This window comes from Bubalus kerabau, chromosome 23 (genome assembly GCF_029407905.1).
Source record: "Bubalus kerabau isolate K-KA32 ecotype Philippines breed swamp buffalo chromosome 23, PCC_UOA_SB_1v2, whole genome shotgun sequence".
Classification (NCBI taxonomy): Eukaryota; Metazoa; Chordata; class Mammalia; order Artiodactyla; family Bovidae; genus Bubalus; species Bubalus kerabau.
In genome coordinates this window covers 18,282,840-18,300,316 of record NC_073646.1, presented here as the reverse complement: position 1 = coordinate 18,300,316, position 17,477 = coordinate 18,282,840, and the positions used below count along the sequence as shown (strand labels likewise).

General features: G+C 51.7%; 2 protein-coding genes across 8 annotated transcripts in view; one reads left to right on the top strand and one right to left on the bottom strand.

Moving 5' to 3' along the window:
* The window catches only part of IQCK (IQ motif containing K), a 155,824-nt gene extending 154,723 nt beyond the window's left edge, over nt 1–1,101 (bottom strand). Inside the window, exon 1 of one of the 2 annotated variants that reach the window (XM_055561839.1) lies at nt 724–1,101. In XM_055561839.1, coding sequence (XP_055417814.1) covers nt 724–919 — 196 coding nt within the window. In that variant the 5' untranslated portion in view covers nt 920–1,101. The remainder of the gene's footprint in view (nt 1–723) is intronic. The other variant, XM_055561842.1, reaches the window with a different exon arrangement.
* On the top strand, nt 937–15,634 carry KNOP1 (lysine rich nucleolar protein 1). 6 transcript variants are annotated; one of them, XM_055561832.1, is made up of 6 exons: nt 937–1,068; nt 3,965–4,875; nt 5,927–6,043; nt 7,091–7,159; nt 10,651–10,728; nt 13,011–15,634. In XM_055561832.1, exons 2-6 carry the CDS (start codon nt 3,967–3,969, stop codon nt 13,320–13,322), a joined length of 1,485 nt encoding a protein of 494 aa, XP_055417807.1. In that variant the 5' UTR covers nt 937–1,068; nt 3,965–3,966; the 3' UTR covers nt 13,323–15,634. The 6 variants fall into 6 exon arrangements, with proteins under 6 accessions (XP_055417807.1, XP_055417808.1, XP_055417812.1 ...); XM_055561833.1 differs by lacking the exon at nt 937–1,068 and adding an exon at nt 1,075–1,285; XM_055561834.1 differs by lacking the exon at nt 937–1,068 and adding an exon at nt 1,105–1,271.
* The last annotated feature ends 1,843 nt before the right edge of the window (nt 15,635–17,477 follow it).

Genomic DNA, 17,477 nt, shown 5'->3' with positions numbered 1-17,477 from the left:
GTTTTTCCAGTAATCATGTATGGATGTGAGAGTTGGACTACAAAGAAAGCTGAGCACTGAAGAACTGATGCTTTTGAACTGTTGTGTTGGAGAAGACTCTTGAAAGTCCCTTGGACTACAGGAGATCAAACCTGTCAATCCTAAAGGAAATCAGTCCTGAATGTTCATTGAAAAGACTGATGCTGAAGCTGAAGCTCCAATACTTTGGCCACCTGATGAGAACTGACTCCCTGGAAAAGACCCTGATGCTGGAATGATTGAAGGCAGGAGAAGGGGACGACAGAGGATGAGATGGTTGGATGGCATCACCGACCGAAGCATCATGGACATGTGCTTCAGCAAGCTCCAGGAGTTGGTGATGGACAGGGAAGCCTGGCGTGCTGCAGTCCACGGGTCGCCAAGAGTCGGACACGACTGAGCGACTGAACTGAAAGGAGTTTTCAGCATCACTGGTTCAGGCCAAGGTCCCGTTTATTCCCCCTTCTTTCCCTTGCCTTCGACCTGACTATGGATTTAGGCTGGAGGCTGCGCTGCGTAACCTCGGGCAAGCCTCTCAAGAGTCTCAGTTTCCCCGCACATAACACGGGGAGCCCGGCGGGCCCGCGGCGAGGCTGCCTGGAGGCCGCGCACGTCAGCCGCCTGGCGCACAGTAGGCACCCAGCAAGCGCGAGCCCCGCCGGGCGGCCCGAGTCCCGTCCCTCTCGGCCGGCCCGGGCTGCCTACCCTCGCAGATCTGCTCCCACAGGTTCTTGCTAGGTAGCTCCGAAACCTGCACCGGCGAGGCGGACAGAACGAGGGACTCGGGAGACACTACGGGCACTGGCGTCCTGGCAGTGATGGACGACTCGTTGGAGACTGTCCCTTCCAAGCGCTGGGCGGTTCGGCCCACAGGTCCAGGCGCCGCCATGGCCGCGGTCATGGCCGCCGTTTCCACGGCAACCGCGCGCCCAAAAAGGCCGTGACCCGGAAGAAACCGTCTCTTGCGGGGACGAGCCAGCGAGTCGAGATTGACTTCCGGGCCACGGCGGCGCGGGCTCTCACGTGGAGGCGGGGAACATTGGCCTTTGGGTGAGTTCGGAAAGCGCGTCGTGGGCGGGACGGAACCAGGACTGCAGACTGGGTCTGGGGACTTGCGCGGCGATCCGAGGGACCGGACGAGGATGACTTACACCCTCAGATCCACGTTCCTCTCGTCGCCGGTCTGAGGCGCCATCTTCAGGAAGTTCTCCCTCCTTGGAGCGGACCTGGGACCCGGCGTAATCCCTCCCTCTGTGCGGAAACCTTGGTGCGGTCGGGTGTTTGAGGGGGCAGTTCCCCTCGCGGCTCCCTTGCTTCCTGTTAGTTAGCCTGCGGTGGGAGTTGGGTTTTGGAACACAGGCTCCGAAGATCTGCAGGCTGGGTTCGAATCCTTGTTTTACCCCTTGCTGGCTTTGGGACGCAGGGCAAGTGAATTAAAGTCTCCAAGTCTCGGTTTGCACGTCTCTGAGATGGGTTATTTACACCGATCCTCATGGGGCTTCTGCGAGAATTTAAAAGCGCTTTTGGAGAAAGCATTTTGTGTTCGCAGGAGACTCTGTAAGATTTATTTCCTCTTCCCTTCTTGAAGGAATGAATACACTTGGGATGTCGGGTTTGAAGGGAAGGCTCTTCTTCACTGCCGAAGAGGACAGTGCTGCAGTGTTTTAAACGGAGATAGGAAGAGAAAGGGATTAATTTGGCGACCAACTCCCTTTGACTTCTTCATTGTTACAGATCTCTAGACCACTCCTCCACTTGAGGCGCCCTTGACTCCACCCTCTCCGATTTGGCACCTTCTCCCTCTCCTTTGCAGGCCCCTGTTCCTCTGCCTACCCATTTAAACGTTAGTATTCTCTGAGGTTCTGTCTCAGGCTCGTTCTGTTCAAAGCTTACATACCATCCATGTATTTCTAAATTTATTTCACCCATATCAGCCCAGTCACCTCTGAGCCTCAGACTCATACAGCCAGCTGTCCACCAGCATCTCCCCATGGATGTCTCAAGGTGTCTGGCGTCACAGAGAGTCACTCGCGACTGAGTGACTGAACTGAACTATTCCCACCAGTCTGTTGCCTTCAGTCACCTCTCCGCAGTCACCTTACACTTCAGTTTTTTTGTCTTAGGGCTTAGCGTTTCCATCCTGTGCTTGCCCAAGCTGGAAACCTCTTCAGAAAGTTTGCTGGCAACTAGTAGGCCAGATTTAATGACCTCCTTTACTCTGACCTTACCACTGTGCTTGTTTTTATCCCATGTATCGCTGTTAACACAGCTCTTTCCCATCCACACCTACTTGCTTCTTGATGGCGGAGTCATCTTTTGTTCATCTCTGTGTCTCTAGCATCGCTTCCTTCATTCAGTGAGCATTTACTGAGCACCCACTTTGCTAGGTACAAAGCTGGGCCCTGGGAATACAGCAGAAAGCCAGCCAGCCAGGAGGAAGCGTGTGGTTGATCCCTCGGATCTCCAGGTGCTATAGGAGCCAATTATGAGTGAACTTGAGCTACAGCTCAGGGCTGGCCTGGGTCTTTGAAACAGTTTAGAGTGAGGCATGTCCAGCTTCTGGGCTCTGAGGCTGAGGAAAACTGAAGCAGCTCCTGGCCTTTCCTGCCCACTGTCCAAAGCTCCTGTGAAGAGCCATTTGTTTTTGGATTCCCTGAGTGTCTCCATGTCATCTAGTCCAGGAAGCAGGACCTGGGCTGGTGACTGGAGTGAGAGACTAGTACAGCTGGAAGCTGAAATGTTTTGACAGCCCACCCAGTGCCTTCTCATAGGCGGCTCCATGACAGCCTCCCTCAAAAAAAAAAAAAAAAAAAAAAAAAAGCTGAGCATTCAAGGTCATTAAATGTTGCCAATTAAAAACATTGAAACAGGCTTGTAGACTGGATATGGCTCCCACCACCACCTGTGAGCCTATGATCTCATCTGGTTCATTGCCTCTTATGGATGGGGAAACTGAGGCCCAGAGAAGCCACTGCTAGGTGGCGAGACTACATGAATCACCATTTGAACACAGCCATTCTCAGCCCCAACTGGGGCTCCTCACCATACCTTGCTTTTGCTGTCATTCTTAGGAAGGTAATTAGAGTTACCCTAAGTATAGGCTGGGGCAGTTAATTTCCAGATGCAAAGCAACAGAGCTCTTCAGATGAAGCAAGGGTTAGTGATATCACAGTTACTACCTCTGGTGAGAATCAGCAAGAAGAGTTAACCTAAGATTTCTGTCCCCTTCATCCAGTAAAAGGTAAGACACCAGGGGCAATGCCTGGCCTGTGGCTTGAGTGCAGGTGTTTCAGTGGCTGGCACAGGGTCCATTTCTGTGGAATGAATGATTAGGCTTAAGAGGCTTGAGGAAGGGGGTTAGGAAAGCAGTCAACAATCTGCCAAGCACTTTCCATGGATTATTTATTCTTTCCGACAGCTCTCTGAGAAAAGACAGGTTATCTCCCCCCATTTTCAGATGGGGAAGTTAAGGACCAGGGAGGATAGGTGATTGACTTAAGATGAGGGATCAACGTGGATTTATTTGAACCTGAGGCTGTCAGGATTTAAACTGGGGGTTTCCTAGGTGGCCCTAGTGGTAAAGAACCTGCCTGCCAATGCAGGAGATGTAAGAGACTCAGGTTCGATCCCTGGGTTGGGAAGATCCCCTGGAGAAGTCATGGCAACCCACCCAAGTATTCTTGCCTGGAGAATCCCATGGACAGAGGAGCCTGGTGGGCTACAGTCCATTGGGTCACAGAGTCGGACACGACTGAAGCCACTTAGCACGCACTGCTTTTTCCATCATATTTCCCTTTGCTCCCCAGGAATCGTGCCCATTTTCCCAGCCCCTAACCTTTCAGACCATCCACTCCAAGAAGCGTGACTCTTGGTCATACCTAGTGGAGTTGTACTCAAGGCCACTTCGCGTGGGATAATTAGAACCATTTTTTTTTTTTCTTTCCAGAAATGATCACTAAGGCTCACAAAGGAGAGGTGGGCCTTGGGCTCCCAGAGAAAAAGAAGAAGAAGAAAAAGAAAGTGGTTAAAGAACCAGAGACTCAATACTCGGTTTTAAACAGTGACAGTTATTTCGCAGAGGTTTGTCCAAGAGCCACACCACCCTTGAAGGGTGTGATCCAAGAGCAGGCACCCAGAATGCCTCTTGTGAAGAAAAAGAAGAAAAAGAAGGGTCACAGCACCATCTGTGAGGAGCACCTTGAACCTGAGATCACATTACGTGCTGGACGGACTGAGCGGTCACGCAGCCCCAGGACGCAGGCACTTGGTCTGTCTAAGTCCCTCAGTGCAGAGAAGAAGAGGAAGTCCATGTACCCTGTCTCAAGGGTGAAGACCTCTCCAGACCCCAGACAGGATGAGGAAGTGACCAGAGTTGGCAAGAAGCTCAAAAAACACAAGAAGGAGAAAAAGGCCAAGGAAGCTACAGCCTTCTCAGGCAGGGATCCTTGGTTCTGCGAGGCTGGGAATACAGTGTATACTCACTCAGTTGGGAAGGATGGCGTCCAGGAGCAGGCAGCCTTGGGACAGAAACAGAAGCAAGGAAGTCCCAGGGAACACAGCGTGAAGATGAAGAAGAAGAAGAAGAAGAAAATCCACTGGGAGGGAGATCCCCCACTGGGGCACCCTGAGTGCTCCTGGTCCCTGGAGAGCAGCTCTATGAAAGGAAATAAAAAGAAGCCAGTCAGAGTTGAAGCTCCAGAATACATCCCCATAGGAGATGGCCCCAGGGCCTCTGTGAAGAAGAAAGTGAAGTCCAAGAAAAGGGTGGAGCAGGCAGACACTGAGGAGCCAGCGCTGAAGAGGAAGAAGAAGAAGAAGAGGCAGGAGAGCGAAGTAGCAGAGGAGCCTTGTGAAGAGGTAGGCTTTCCTTCCGAAGCCAACTGCTTGGGGAGAATAAGGGTGGAAGTTCGGAGTGTGTTCGTGTGTGTAATCAGTCAGGAAAAGGGGATTTATTGACACAGATAACTAGAGAGTTTGATAGCTGTCTAGCTTCAGGTATGGCTGGATCTGGGCACTGGTGTAATATCCTCAGTAGTACAGGTATATATCCCTTGCTATTGAAACTTTACCCAAGTTTTCACTATTCTGCACTCAGGGTCTGGATTAATAGGATTAAGTTTTTTAATTATTAATAGGATTTAATTAATATTAATTATTAAAATTTTATTAATAGGAATAAGTTTTTCAGATCAATTTCTCTTTCTAAACTCCTACTACTTGCTATCTAAAGCTCAGGACCCAAATAGTTCCTGAGATAATACAATGTCCAGAGCTATCTGAACTCAAGATACACAGTTTAGGGATCAAATTAAATTTGGATCACAGAAGATGCCTATGTGGCTTTTCCTCGCTCTGGCCTTTGTATCTTTCAATGCTGGTTTTAGTCTGAGGCCCCTCCCCACCCCAACCCCGAGGTGAGATGGTCCCAGCATCTCCAGGCTTTCATCATAGTAGTTAAGCCACCCGCAAAGGGAGAAGGGCAGCCCCTCCAAAACGATTACAGGAAGCGTCCTGGCACTGCTCTCCCAGCTCTCCATTGGGTCGCACAAACCAGAAGCCCCGGTCTGAAGCCCGTGGGCAGGGGTTGATGGCGTCCGTCCCACTGGCACCCCGCTGTCCAAAGCTGGGGGGAGGTGGTGGTCCTGTTACCAGGAGGAAGGGAAGGGATGGCCACCTGGTGGAGACGGCAGAGATGTGCTGTCTATCCAGACCAGCTTCAGGGATGGGGGCGGGGAGGGAGGGGGTGGGCTGAGCACCGGGGCCCAGGGGTGATGTGAGCGAACAGAGCCCTCCAGGGCTCAGCACATGGGACTCGGGGTGCCAGGCGGAGCACACCCGAAGCACGGAAGTGGCAGTCATCCCCTGAAGACCTCGTGGAAAGTGGCCACCCCGAATCTCACTGTCACAGGGTCTGCAAGGGGCTGAGGTCACTGAGAGAGCGTGGCCCATGCAGGCCCGGCAAGGACACCGTGTGGGAGCTGAGACCTGTGAGGGGCCGGGGCCGGCTGAGCCCGGGGAGCAGCAGGTGCGGAGACCTGGGAGGAGCAAAGGGGCGGGGGTGAGGGGGGCTGGGACTGCTGGGGCCTGGCTGACTGCAGCAGCTGCAGGGGTCTGGATTTTCATGTAAATAAGATGGGAGCTACGGAGGGTTTGGGAGGATGGGGTGGTGTGGTCCAGGTGTGGTGGTTTTACTATGTTTTAATTGAGATAGAGCTGACATAGGGCATTCTGTAAGTTCAGGATGTCCCCGAGCTGCTGTGTGGAATGGACCAGTGTTGGGGGTGGGGAAGCAGCGGCAGAGCCTGTCCTAGTGGTTCAAGCAGGAGAGAAGGTCCTGACTGGAACTCCGAGTTGGGGCGCGTGGGGCATGGTATGGAAGAGGGAACTGGGGGGATTCAGGTTCGCTGCAGGGCCTCCAGCCCCCGCCTCTGCCTTGCCTGGCCCCCGCCCGCCCCTCCCCCACCATCAGTGGGGCCCTGGCCTTGCTCCTGGCTGGTTTGGCGTCACCTGGGAAGTGAGGTGTTGTCTGGCAGGGAAGGTCGTGCTCTCGGCCTGAGTCGGGAGATCTGGGTTAGTGTGAGCCCTGTCCCTGAGCTGTGCAGTGACCTCGTGATAGCCCCTTCACTGCTCTGAGCCTTAGTTTCTTCATCTGGCAAATAGGTCAGTGCCACAGTTCTGAGGCCAGAATTGGGGAGTGTGGTGGAAGAGAAGGGCTTTGCAGGTAGCTGAGCGGTCAAGAATCCACCTGCCAATGCAGGAGACGTGGGTTTGATCCCTGGGTTGGGAAGATCCCCTGGAGTAGAAAAAGGCAACCCACTGTAGTCTTCTTGTCTAGAAAATTCCATGGACAGGGGAGCCTGGTGGTCTACAGGCCATAGGGTCACAAAGAGTCCGCTTCGACTTAGCACCAGTGGAAGAGAGGGGAAGGCAGGTGTTGTGGGGGAGGCGGCGGGATGGGAGAGGTGGTGCTGCAGTCTTGCGTCTTTTCCCGACTCGCACAATCTCACCTGCTGGGCTGCTCCAGTGGAGGCCATGGTCCACTTGAGCCTTACTTCCTCTGCCTTCTCTGCAGGAGCCTGACACGGACTTGGAGGTGGTGTTGGAAAAGAAGGGCAACATGGACGAGGCGCACATAGACCAGGTATGGCCAGCCCTCATCATCCCCCACTTCCCCCAGCCCCCCAGAAATAGGCTCGCCTCCTAACCGGCCACAGGAGCCTGGTCCCGGAGGCGCTGGGGGCTCCTAACCGGCCACAGGAGCCTGGTCCCGGAGGCGTCGGGGGCTCCGCAGACCCCCAGGCCAGCCTCTGCCCCACCTCCAGGGGCAGGGAGCCTATGGCCGCCCTCAATGCTGGGAGAGCCCTTGACTGCCACAGCCTTGGCTGAGGAGCATCTGGTCCTGCAGCATCCCAGGCTGAGGTTGTCCTACTCCTAACTGCCGCAGGGGGAGGAGGGGACATGTCCCCAGAACCCACAGGCTGGGCAGGGGAGACAAGCTCTGCCTGGCCCATGTGCCACCTCCTAGGCTCCTTGCAGCAGCGTTTTGTTTTTTTTTTCTTTTTCAATTTTATTTAAATATAATTGACATACAATAATTACACATATTTAAGGTGTACAGTTTGATGAGTTTTAACATATGTATGCATCTAGGAAACCAGCTAAGCAATTAAGATAAAGAACATACCCCCCATTTCCAGAAGTTTCCTTGTGCCCCTTCGTAATCCATCCCACCCTTCCCCATCCCCGGGTAACTGCTTCTACTCTGTCACTGTGAATTAGTTTATATTTTCTAGAATTTGTGTATAATTGGGATTATACAGCAGTGCTCTTTTTTAAACAGGCTTCTTTCACTTGACATAATCATTTTGAGATTTATCTATATTATTGCATGTATCAATAATTTATTCGTTGTTATTGGCTGTCCAGTATTCCTAGTACTACTTGTTTTGATGTTAAAAACATTTGCAGTTCTCAACTGAATTGCCTAGATTGCCTTGGGAAAAAATCAGTGGACTGTGTGTATCTGATGTGGGGTGTGGCTCTATTTATAGGCTCTCCATTGAGTTTCACTGCTCTGTATGTCTGTCTTTACACTAGTACCTCGTTGTCTAGATTACTGTAACTGTATAATAAGTCTTCAAGCAGGTAGTGTAAGTCTCTAGCATCATTCTTTTTTAAGTTACTTTGGCTATTTCACGGCCTTTGTGATGCTATATAAATTTTAAAATTAACTTGTTGATTGCTACCAAAAAATACTGCTGGGTTTTTTATTAGGATTGCCTTGAATCTTTAGACCAATTTGGGGAGAATTAACATCTTAACAGTATGCAGCCCTGTGATCCATAAGCATGGCATCTTTGTCCATTTGTTTAGGTCTTCTTTCATTTCTCTCAGTAATGTTTTATAGTTCTCAGTGTACAGGTCCTACACATCTTTTGTCAAGTTTTCCTTAATTTTATATTGTTGGTGCTGTTGTAAGTAGTATTTTAGTTCAATTTTTCATTGTTGCATATATTGCTAGTCTGTAGAAATATAACTCTTGTACAGAAGCTTTAGGATGGGTGGTTTTATTGTGGACCACCTTCTGCTTTTATCATGCCCAGATCCTATGTGGGAGCCGGACTTTTGGAATTGGGATATTTTGTGATCCTGGACCCCAAGGCTTATCAGAACAGCATAGTAAATAACCACATAAATGTGGCCTTAGGCCATTGCTGACGAGGTGACCTTGGCAGTCACCAGCCTCATGATCCCATGTAGAGGGCTGTGACGACCAGACGAGGCCGCCCTGGGGAGGCGCTCAGCAAGGGCCTGCCCAAGAGCTGTGCTTAGTAAGCGGGAGCCATTCACCTGCCTGTGTCCTCAGGCCGCGTCAGGGAGGGACTGCTGGACAGAAGCCGCAGGGCGTGAGGTGGGCACAGCCCGGGGGTGGCCCCGCTGCTCCAGGAGGGAGAAATGGAAGAGTGCTTGCAAGCCAGCCGTGTACGAGGAGGGAGGCCTGCCAGATGTTTCATGGAGAATTCCCAACCTGATGCCTTTGGGGCCCTTCTCCCTGGAGGAGGAGCAGAGAGGATCAGTAGGATGCTGCTGCCAGAGCCCACTCCAAGGCCTGGCACAGAGCACGGGCCTCCCAGAACCGGGAGCGCCCCATTCTCCTGCAGGGCAGAGTCTCTGGGGGCGGGGAGGCCCAGCCTCCTGCATGGCATAGTCATTGGCGGCGAGTGGGGAGGCTGGGCTGCAGGGGCTGGTGGGGCCTCACAGAGAAGACAGGTGGGCGCTGACTCATCTAGGCCCAGCCCCTGCCCACCTCTTCTCCCAGGTGTCCCAGCCACTCACATGCCACTTGTCCATGCAAAGCTCACCAGCCACCTCTTTGCTTCCTGTGAATCTGTGCCTGTTAAATACTTCACAGTTTCTAAGAAAACTGTTTTGGGTGACAGATGGCCTCAATGTAAGTGAAGCTTTCTGCCTCACCTCTATTTCTCCTGTAAAAAGTTCATTATGTTAAAAAAAAAAAAAAATGGGGGAAGCAACCCGAAATCCTACGACCTAATAATAATCGCTGTTAAGCCTTTGTTGTCCTATTCTTCCAGGCTTTTCCTTTGTAACAGTATACCTGTGATCTCAAAGTGGCATGCAGTCATGCGCCGTATACTGGTCTTTTCAGTTTTATCACTTAGCGGGTGAACTGCTTTCCGCTTCACTGAGTGCACATCCACTGAAGTTCCACATGGTTTCCCGCTGGCAGCTTGACTCCCCTGGAGGAATCTGCCATCACTTTCTCTTTCATCCCTGCAGCTGCCACTCCACTTTGTTTCATGTAGTTTTGAACTACATAAACAGTCACCTCGTTTCAGCCTGTGGCAGATGAGAAGAGAGGAGGAAAGGCCACAAACTCGGGGCAGCTAAATTACAACTGAACCCTTGGGGGGAAGGGGCAGGCCCTCGAAGCTTCTGAATCCAACTGCAGCATCATTAGTGCGCTGACTGTAGCCTTGAGCCGCTCTGCTCATGTGTGTGAGGTCCCTGCTGTGCCGGGGGCTGATAGTCTTAGGTTCCGTACCCCAGTTCATTGTGAGAGCGGGGGACTCTCTCACACCAACCAGGAAGTCCCTGACATACTCAGTGTCCTGCAGTTCAGCTCAGTCTGCTGTTGTCTGCCTGGAGATACTGTCAGATCTCTCAGCTGAAGGGCTCAGTCCCACCAGACTGCTCCCCACCCCCACCCCCCACATTCAGATGTCAGTCTTAAGCCAGGTTGTCAGCTGTGTGCCTCAGACCAACCAGCTACAGATCAGAGGTTCCAAAGACTTCCTCCTCGGGTTCAATTAATGTGCCAGAGCAACTCACAGAACTCACAGAGGCACTTTACTCGATAGATCACTGGTTTATTCTAAAGGGATATAACTCAGGGGCAGCCGGAAGAATGAGATTCACAGGGCAGGGGGCTTGGAGCTGCCATGCCTCCCATAGTCTGCAGCAGAACAAAGCTGCCTGAGATACCACCAGATCCCTCAGGTGAACATCCCTTCAGTCTCCCCCTCGACTCCCACCGCATCTCTGTCCTGGCTTTGAAGCTCAAAGGAAACTGTCTGTCTCATTGCCCTCTTCCCTTTCCTTTCCCTTGCTCAGGTGAGGCGAAAAGCCTTGCAAGAAGAGATTGATCGTGAGTCGGGTAAAACGGAAGCTTCTGACACCAAGAAGTGGACAGTAAGTTCGCCACTGGGCTCTTTGAGGGGTGCTCCAGCATCCCACCCACCTCCTTCTCACCTTGTGGAGTGGAGGGACAGGAGGCCGAGTCCATCTGGCCCAGGGGCAGCCCCAGCCCGCCATCTGGCTCCCTCTCCACAGAGCTCGTCCTCAGCTCATTTCCTTCCTTCTGCAAGAGGCGCTTGCCTCCCTCCTGGAGAGCTGGCTGCTTGGGATAAGCTGCCTGGACCTTCGTCTCTTCCTCTGGATGGGCGGGATGTCCTGGGCACCAGTCTCTTGGGGCACATGATGGCGAGCCCTTCCCAGCAGTGGGCGGTGCCCTCAGAAGGCTGCTGGCACAGCTGGAGGGGGCAGAGGTGGGGGCGTGTGTGGCAGGCCTCTGGTCCAGTTGGAATAGGAAATTTCCAAACCAGGGCGGAGGAGATGGGACAGGAGAGTGTATAGCATGGGGCACGTGATCTGGCTGAAGCGGGGGATGGGAGGGTGTGGTGGGCACTGCTGGAGGGTATGTGTGTGGGGAAGCAGGGAGCTGGTGTAGAAGGCTCAGTCTGCAGGCCTGAGGCCTAGGAGGGGGCAGAGGGGAGGGAAGAGAACTTGTTAATAGACATGGATCTGGGGGAAGAGGATCCAGAGGACGGGAAGGCGTGTCTGCTTGTGCTGTTTGAAGCTTTCATAGCGTAACACAGAAAAGAACAGTTGATTTGAATCTAAAGACCCGAGATCCGTTCTGAGCTCGGCCACTTTCTGTAGCTATGAGACTTGAGCAAGTAACTTCCCTCCTGTGAACTTCAGTTTCCGCACCTGTTAAATGGGACTGGTGCTCTGGCCCAGTGGAGTATGGAATGCGGCTTGTCACATGTCGTTCCTCTAGGGCCTCCTTCCTCTCCATCCACTTGAGCTGGGCAGAGCTGATACGATTCTGTGATTGAGTGAGGAAGGCCAGAAGCAGGCCGGCGCCACCCAGAGCCTCAGCCCAGCAGCTCTGCTGACAGACCTGACCACAGAGGGCTGCTCGGGGGCTGGGGTCTTCCACAAATGCTTTAGTGGCACTGCCCCAGGGCCCAGGGCCACTTGCCTGCTGAGGCACACGGTGGGCATGTGAGACCGGGTCCCCTCCAGGAGCTGGCTCCCAGGACTGGTCAGCCTCTGGCAGCTCTCTCCTCAGACCCAGCGTGAGATTGTCAGATGTGGCCTCATTCTAGAAATTGCAGGCCTGGGAAGCTGTCTTTGGTCCTGTACTGGGGCCACTGTGAAGCTGGGGGACCTTGTCACCGGTTCACTCAGGGCAGTTGTAGTAATGACTGGTTCCTATTATTCTCCCAAAGCCGACCTAGAATTAAGAGCTCCGCTCACGTTTGGCTTACAAGCGGAAAGTTCCCGGGTGGCACGGAGGTCAGCAGTCCTGGTGGGGTGGGTGGGTAGGAGGTGGGGTAGAACAGCCAGTTCTTGAGGATTTAAAACCAACCAGGAATCCTGCTCTGGGTTGGTATCAAATCTGATCTGAGCCTCATTGAAGCCCTGTCAGGGATGCGGGGAGTGATACACCCCCACTTTACAGATGAGGACATTAAGGTTCAGAGAGGTTAAGTAACTTGACCATGGTAACACAGCTGGGGTTTGATCCTGAGTCCTCAAAGTCAGTCTTCATGGGGTTTCTTTGGGAAGAGAGTTTCTTTGGGAAGGGAGTCTTCTGTTGGGCCACTTCTCCAAGGTGCTGTTTTGCATTTTCTCGAACATGGGTGATTAGTGCATGGGTGGTAGAGTGCTCTGGAGAGGAACTGGAACCCCAGGTTCCTGGGCTGACTCTGCCTCCGACTCCTGTGACCCTTTACCTCTCCAGACCTCCGTGCCTTTCCTGCTAGAAAATGCAGTGCTTCTGCGAAGATAAATGCATTTCAGACTCCTGCTTGCGCTCTCCACCTCCACCGTAGGCTGACGGATGAGTAGCCAGCTGGTGAGGTGTGTCGTACTGACTGCCATGAACAGGGGGAGAAGGAGTTAAGCAGACAGGCAGCTCAGTGTGAGAGGTGGCTCTGGTGAGGGCCAGACCCAAGACGCAGGTCCAGCAGGATTACTGAGTAGGCCTGAGTCCCTTCCAGCTGCAGACCTCCATTTCCTCATCAGTGGAGTGGGAAGCAACAGCACTCCTCACAGGGCTCTGGTTGGAATTAAGAAGTAATTCCAGTAAGCCTTTGATCATCTGGATCCTCCCTGGCTGGGGGCTGGGGAAAGACCAGGCTTTGGAAGCCAGGAGAGTAACCACCTGTTTTCTCTTACCACAGGGAACCCAGTTTGGCCAATGGGATACTGCTGGTTTTGAAAATGAGGAACAGAAACTGAAATTTCTCAAACTCATGGGTGGCTTTAAAAATCTGCCCCCTTCCTTCAGTCGCCCCTCTCCCACGGTGACCAGGCCCAACATGGCTCTCAGCAAGAAGGCGGCCGACACCCTGCAGCGGAACCTGCAGCAGGACTACGACCGGGCCCTGAGCTGGAAGTACAGCCGGGGGGCCGGCCTCGGCTTCTCCACCGCCCCGGCCAAAGTCTTTTATATTGACAGGAACGCATCCAAGTCAATCAAGTTTGAAGATTAAACTCTGCTGTCTCGTCTCCCAAATCACCCAACGTTGCTTTTATTGTTCTGTTAGGCAGATGGAAGCCATAGGACAGTTGTCTCGAATCGAACTCCTGCGAAGACTAAGGCCAACTGTGTTGATGTGCTTGGACAGACTGGGTGAGGGCAGCTCCTTCCAAGAGCCGGGAGAACGTGTCGAGTGGCTACTGTTTTCCCTGTGACGCTTGCATTCCTGCTGAAGACAGTGTAATTAGCAGTAGCTCACACTTAGCGAGTGCTTCCTGTGTGCCAGGCACTTACATGTCTCCCCTGCATTCATGTACTTGATCGTCATGATTCTGAAACAGGTGCTATTATTACCCTCATCTTAGGAAATGGGGTTCTGGGATGAGGAAACTGGGGTTTAGGGATAAAGTCATAATACTGCCTCGGGTCACTCAACGAGTAAGTGCCAAGTGTGCTTTTGTGCCCAAAGGCCTGTGTCAACTACTCCCTACACTGAATGTCCCCTCTAGGGAATTTCACCCAAAATACTCACTGGGATTAAAATGTCTTTTGATTGAAGAAACAGAGGCATATTACATGTCTGCATCTCAAACAGGAAGTGGGATTAATGTAAACGGGCAAGAGCAAGCTTGTTACCCCTCCCCCTGGTTGGAGTAGTCACAGGCAGAGAGGATTCCCACCAAACAGATGTGGCTGAGCTGCCTCTGCTGCTGGGAAACTGTTTCTAAACCCATCTTGCCTTCTGCAGTCTGTGTTCCTTCCATCCCCAGGGCTGTGCTGGGACTTAATCTTTCTGCTTTAACTGGATTCTGAGCAAGGCATTTAAGAGAGCAGTTGGCTAATCTTCCACATGCACGAATGGCACGTTCATTCCCAGGGACGTGATTAGTGGATTCTCTCCAACCACAAGGAAGAGAATCCTAAGTGACTTCCATGGAGGAGGTCGAATGTCAGGAGGCACAGACATGGGGGTGACAGGGCGCTGCCTCATCAGCCTGGGAACAGTGTTTCCAAAGCCTTGATGCAGCAGCCAGCCCCACAAACTCCCGGTACCGCCCTCCCGAGTGACATGTGACTACCTTCTCTCCATTCACATAACATTCTGCTTCCCAGAATATAAGTTCTGCATGGGCCTTTTTCATGCCATTTGGCTTGAACTACCCCACCAGACATGCTATCTCAGGCAGGCCTGGACAGCCAGGAAATTCAGTCTCACATGGAAGGGAGTCCTGTGTAGGGAGTTGGTTCAGCTTTCCATGAAGGAAACAAATGTTTCCTCTTTGCTCCACCATCCTACCTTGGCTTCATCAGCTTGGTGGAAAGATGGCTATAGCAATTCCATGCAGCAGACCAAGACACTGGACCATTCCATAGGGAGAAGAGAAAGCTTCTTGTGGTTCAAGGAAACTTCCAGAAGCCCTTTTGTCATAACTTGTTGCCCAGCATTGGGTGCCCAGCGTTGCCCACCCATTCTTGAGCCAGCCCCTGGCATGTGGAGGGAAATTCTCAGGCCAGTCAGGAAGGAAGACAGGTTCAGATGCTGGCGAGGTGAGTGTGGGTCCACTACCACCCCAGCGGGCAGAGGGCAGGCCAGTCTGCCTGGGCCCTGGCCAACAACCATTGGCCAGGTCTAGAGTCCCGCATATCTGTGTTAGCCATGATTCTGGTGAGCCACCTCCCTCAGAACCTGAACGTGGCCCTCCACAGATTCAATCTTGAGTACGTAACAGAAGAGGCCTACACGGTAAGGTTCTGCATTGAGTTAGCTCTTCAGGGCATGTCCTCTTCCGACAGGGGTGGTCTTAATTCACCCTATAGGAACTTGGCCCAGTGAAAGGACCAGCCACGTCTCTGATCCCTGTGTCTTGCTGAGAGCTCACCTCACAGTTTGGGCCTGCGTGGCTGTCAGGAAGGACCGTGCTTACCCATCTACTGTGTGATTCTGGAGACTGGATGAGCAGTTGTCCCCCACCTGTCCCCATCATGGTCCCTCTCATTAGGGGTGTGATGGTCAGGCCGTTCCCCTCTTGCCGTTCAGGGTATACAGCCTCTCTGTGATAGGATTTGACTTTCTAGCACAATGTGGCTGAAGAGTTCCACTTGGCTTGGGAAGGCTTATTAGTCTGTTCCTGAAGCAGGGTCTAAGCAGAGAAGGTTGGACAGCCAAGACGGCAGGATGCCAGGTGTCCTCAGATTGACCTTGGCCTTGTCTCGGCTGCTCTCGTAGGTGCAGGCCATGCCGCTCTAGCGACGGCTCCAGCCCTGAGGTTAGCTGGACCTCTCTGTCCTTTTGTAAATTGAACAGTCTTGAGTCACCCCTCTCCACTTTGCCCCATGTCCTGGGTCCTCCTCGAGCTGTCTGCAAGGTTTTTTTTGGTGTGAATTCCCATGTTCATTTGTTGATTCTGTGTAACACACAGCCTATCTCCACTGGAACAAGGCAGTTTTTGGATTTTTACTCAGAATCTGGGAGAGGTGGGTGGGGGTGTCTGGTAGGTAAGCATAGCCAAGGTCTTAGTTGAATATATAACCACCCTGCTCTCAAAAGCGTTGGCCTTTTCTCCCTTGGGGATTTCTCACAGACTGACCCTCCTCCTATGTATGGCAAGGGCCTTCCCTCCTTACAGTTGCCTTTATCCAGCTGTTCCCCAAACCTCAGGATTCTTAACCACTTTATTCCTTGAGATGATTTCCTGCTGTTTCCCACTAAGTTCCTCCCTGAGGCCACCCTTCTGCAACTAGATTGGCCCATCAAAAGTATTTGCCAGATTAGAGTTCTTCCCTTAAAAATTGTGTGTTTAGCTCTACAAACAGAACTGTTGAGGTTCTATGCACTCCCCCCAACCCCCCACCCACCTCAGTCCTCATTGGAACCTGTTAATATGTTGTGATAAAAAACCAACAGGAGTTTAAGGTAGCAGATGGAATTAAGGTTGCTAATCAGTAGTATGATTTGACTGGGCCTACCCAGATAATCCAGCATTAAAAGTATCAATAGAAGACAGAGAAGAGTCAAGAGATTTGTAAGAAACACTCAACAAGCTGTCACTAGTTTGAAGACAAAGGGATCCCATGCCAAGGCGTGCAGGGGACCCCTAGAAGCTGGGAAAGGCAGGAAAACCGATTTTCCCCTAGAGACTCCAGAAGACTGCAGCCCGGCCAACACCTTCATTTTGAAGGAAAGGCCACTGGACTTCAGACCAGTAGAGCTGTAAGGTGATAAAACTGTGACATTTTAAACCCCTAAGTATGGCAGTTTAAAAGCAGCAATAACAAAATTAATACAGGTCTCATGCAGGAGTTTTCATTTTTACCTTATTTCCTAAAAATTTTCTTATTCTTCTGGTTCCATCATTCTTCACAATCATAGACCTCATGCCATGTAGGCCGCAGTCTTCAGAGACTGGCTAATTTAGTTAACAGGCTGGGGAACCCAAACGAGAACACTGAAAATCTCAGCTTTCACCTGGGCCAGGGTGATGTGTGAATCAGAAGCTGCTTTGGTGTAACGTATCCCTGACCTAATGTGCAAGTCCAAGCCCAGGTTAATGGAAGAGCAGTAGGAATTCACTGACTCAGGCTTGGGCACTGATGCCATCTGGTGTATACAGACTCAGAAGAAATGACTTTAAAGTGCATAATTTGAATTTGCCAATTGATTTTAATTTATTTTAATTAGAGGCTAATTACTTTACAATATTGTATTGGTTTTGCCATACATCAACATGAATCCGCCACGGGTATACACGTTTCCCATCCTGAACCCCCCTCCCACCTCTCTCCCCATCCCATCCCTCTGGGTGATCCCAGTGCACCAGCCCCAAGCTTCCTGTATCTTGCATCAAACCTGGACTGGCGATTTGTTTCTTATATGATATTATACATGTTTCAATGCCATTCTCCCAAGTCATCCCCCACCTGCCTCTCCCACAGAGTCCAAAAGACTGTTCTAGACATCTGTGTCTCTTTTGCTGTCTCACATACAGGGTTATCGTTACCATCTTTCTAAATTCCATATATATGCATTAATATACTGTATTGGTGCTTTTCTTTCTGGCTTACTTCACCGTATAATCGGCTCCAATTTCATCCACCTCATTAGAACTGATTCAAATGTATTCTTTTTAATGGCTGAGTAATACTCCATTGTGTATATGTACCACAGCTT

Bases quoted from the DNA above. Each gene is read 5' to 3' on its own strand.
- KNOP1 (XM_055561832.1), top strand. From the start codon at position 3,967: ATGATCACTAAGGCTCACAAAGGAGAGGTGGGCCTTGGGCTCCCAGAG. The intron at 6,044-7,090 runs GTGCGGAGACCT...CCTTCTCTGCAG, and splicing joins CTGAGCCCGGGGAGCAGCAG to GAGCCTGACACGGACTTGGA. The intron at 7,160-10,650 runs GTATGGCCAGCC...TCCCTTGCTCAG, and splicing joins ACGAGGCGCACATAGACCAG to GTGAGGCGAAAAGCCTTGCA.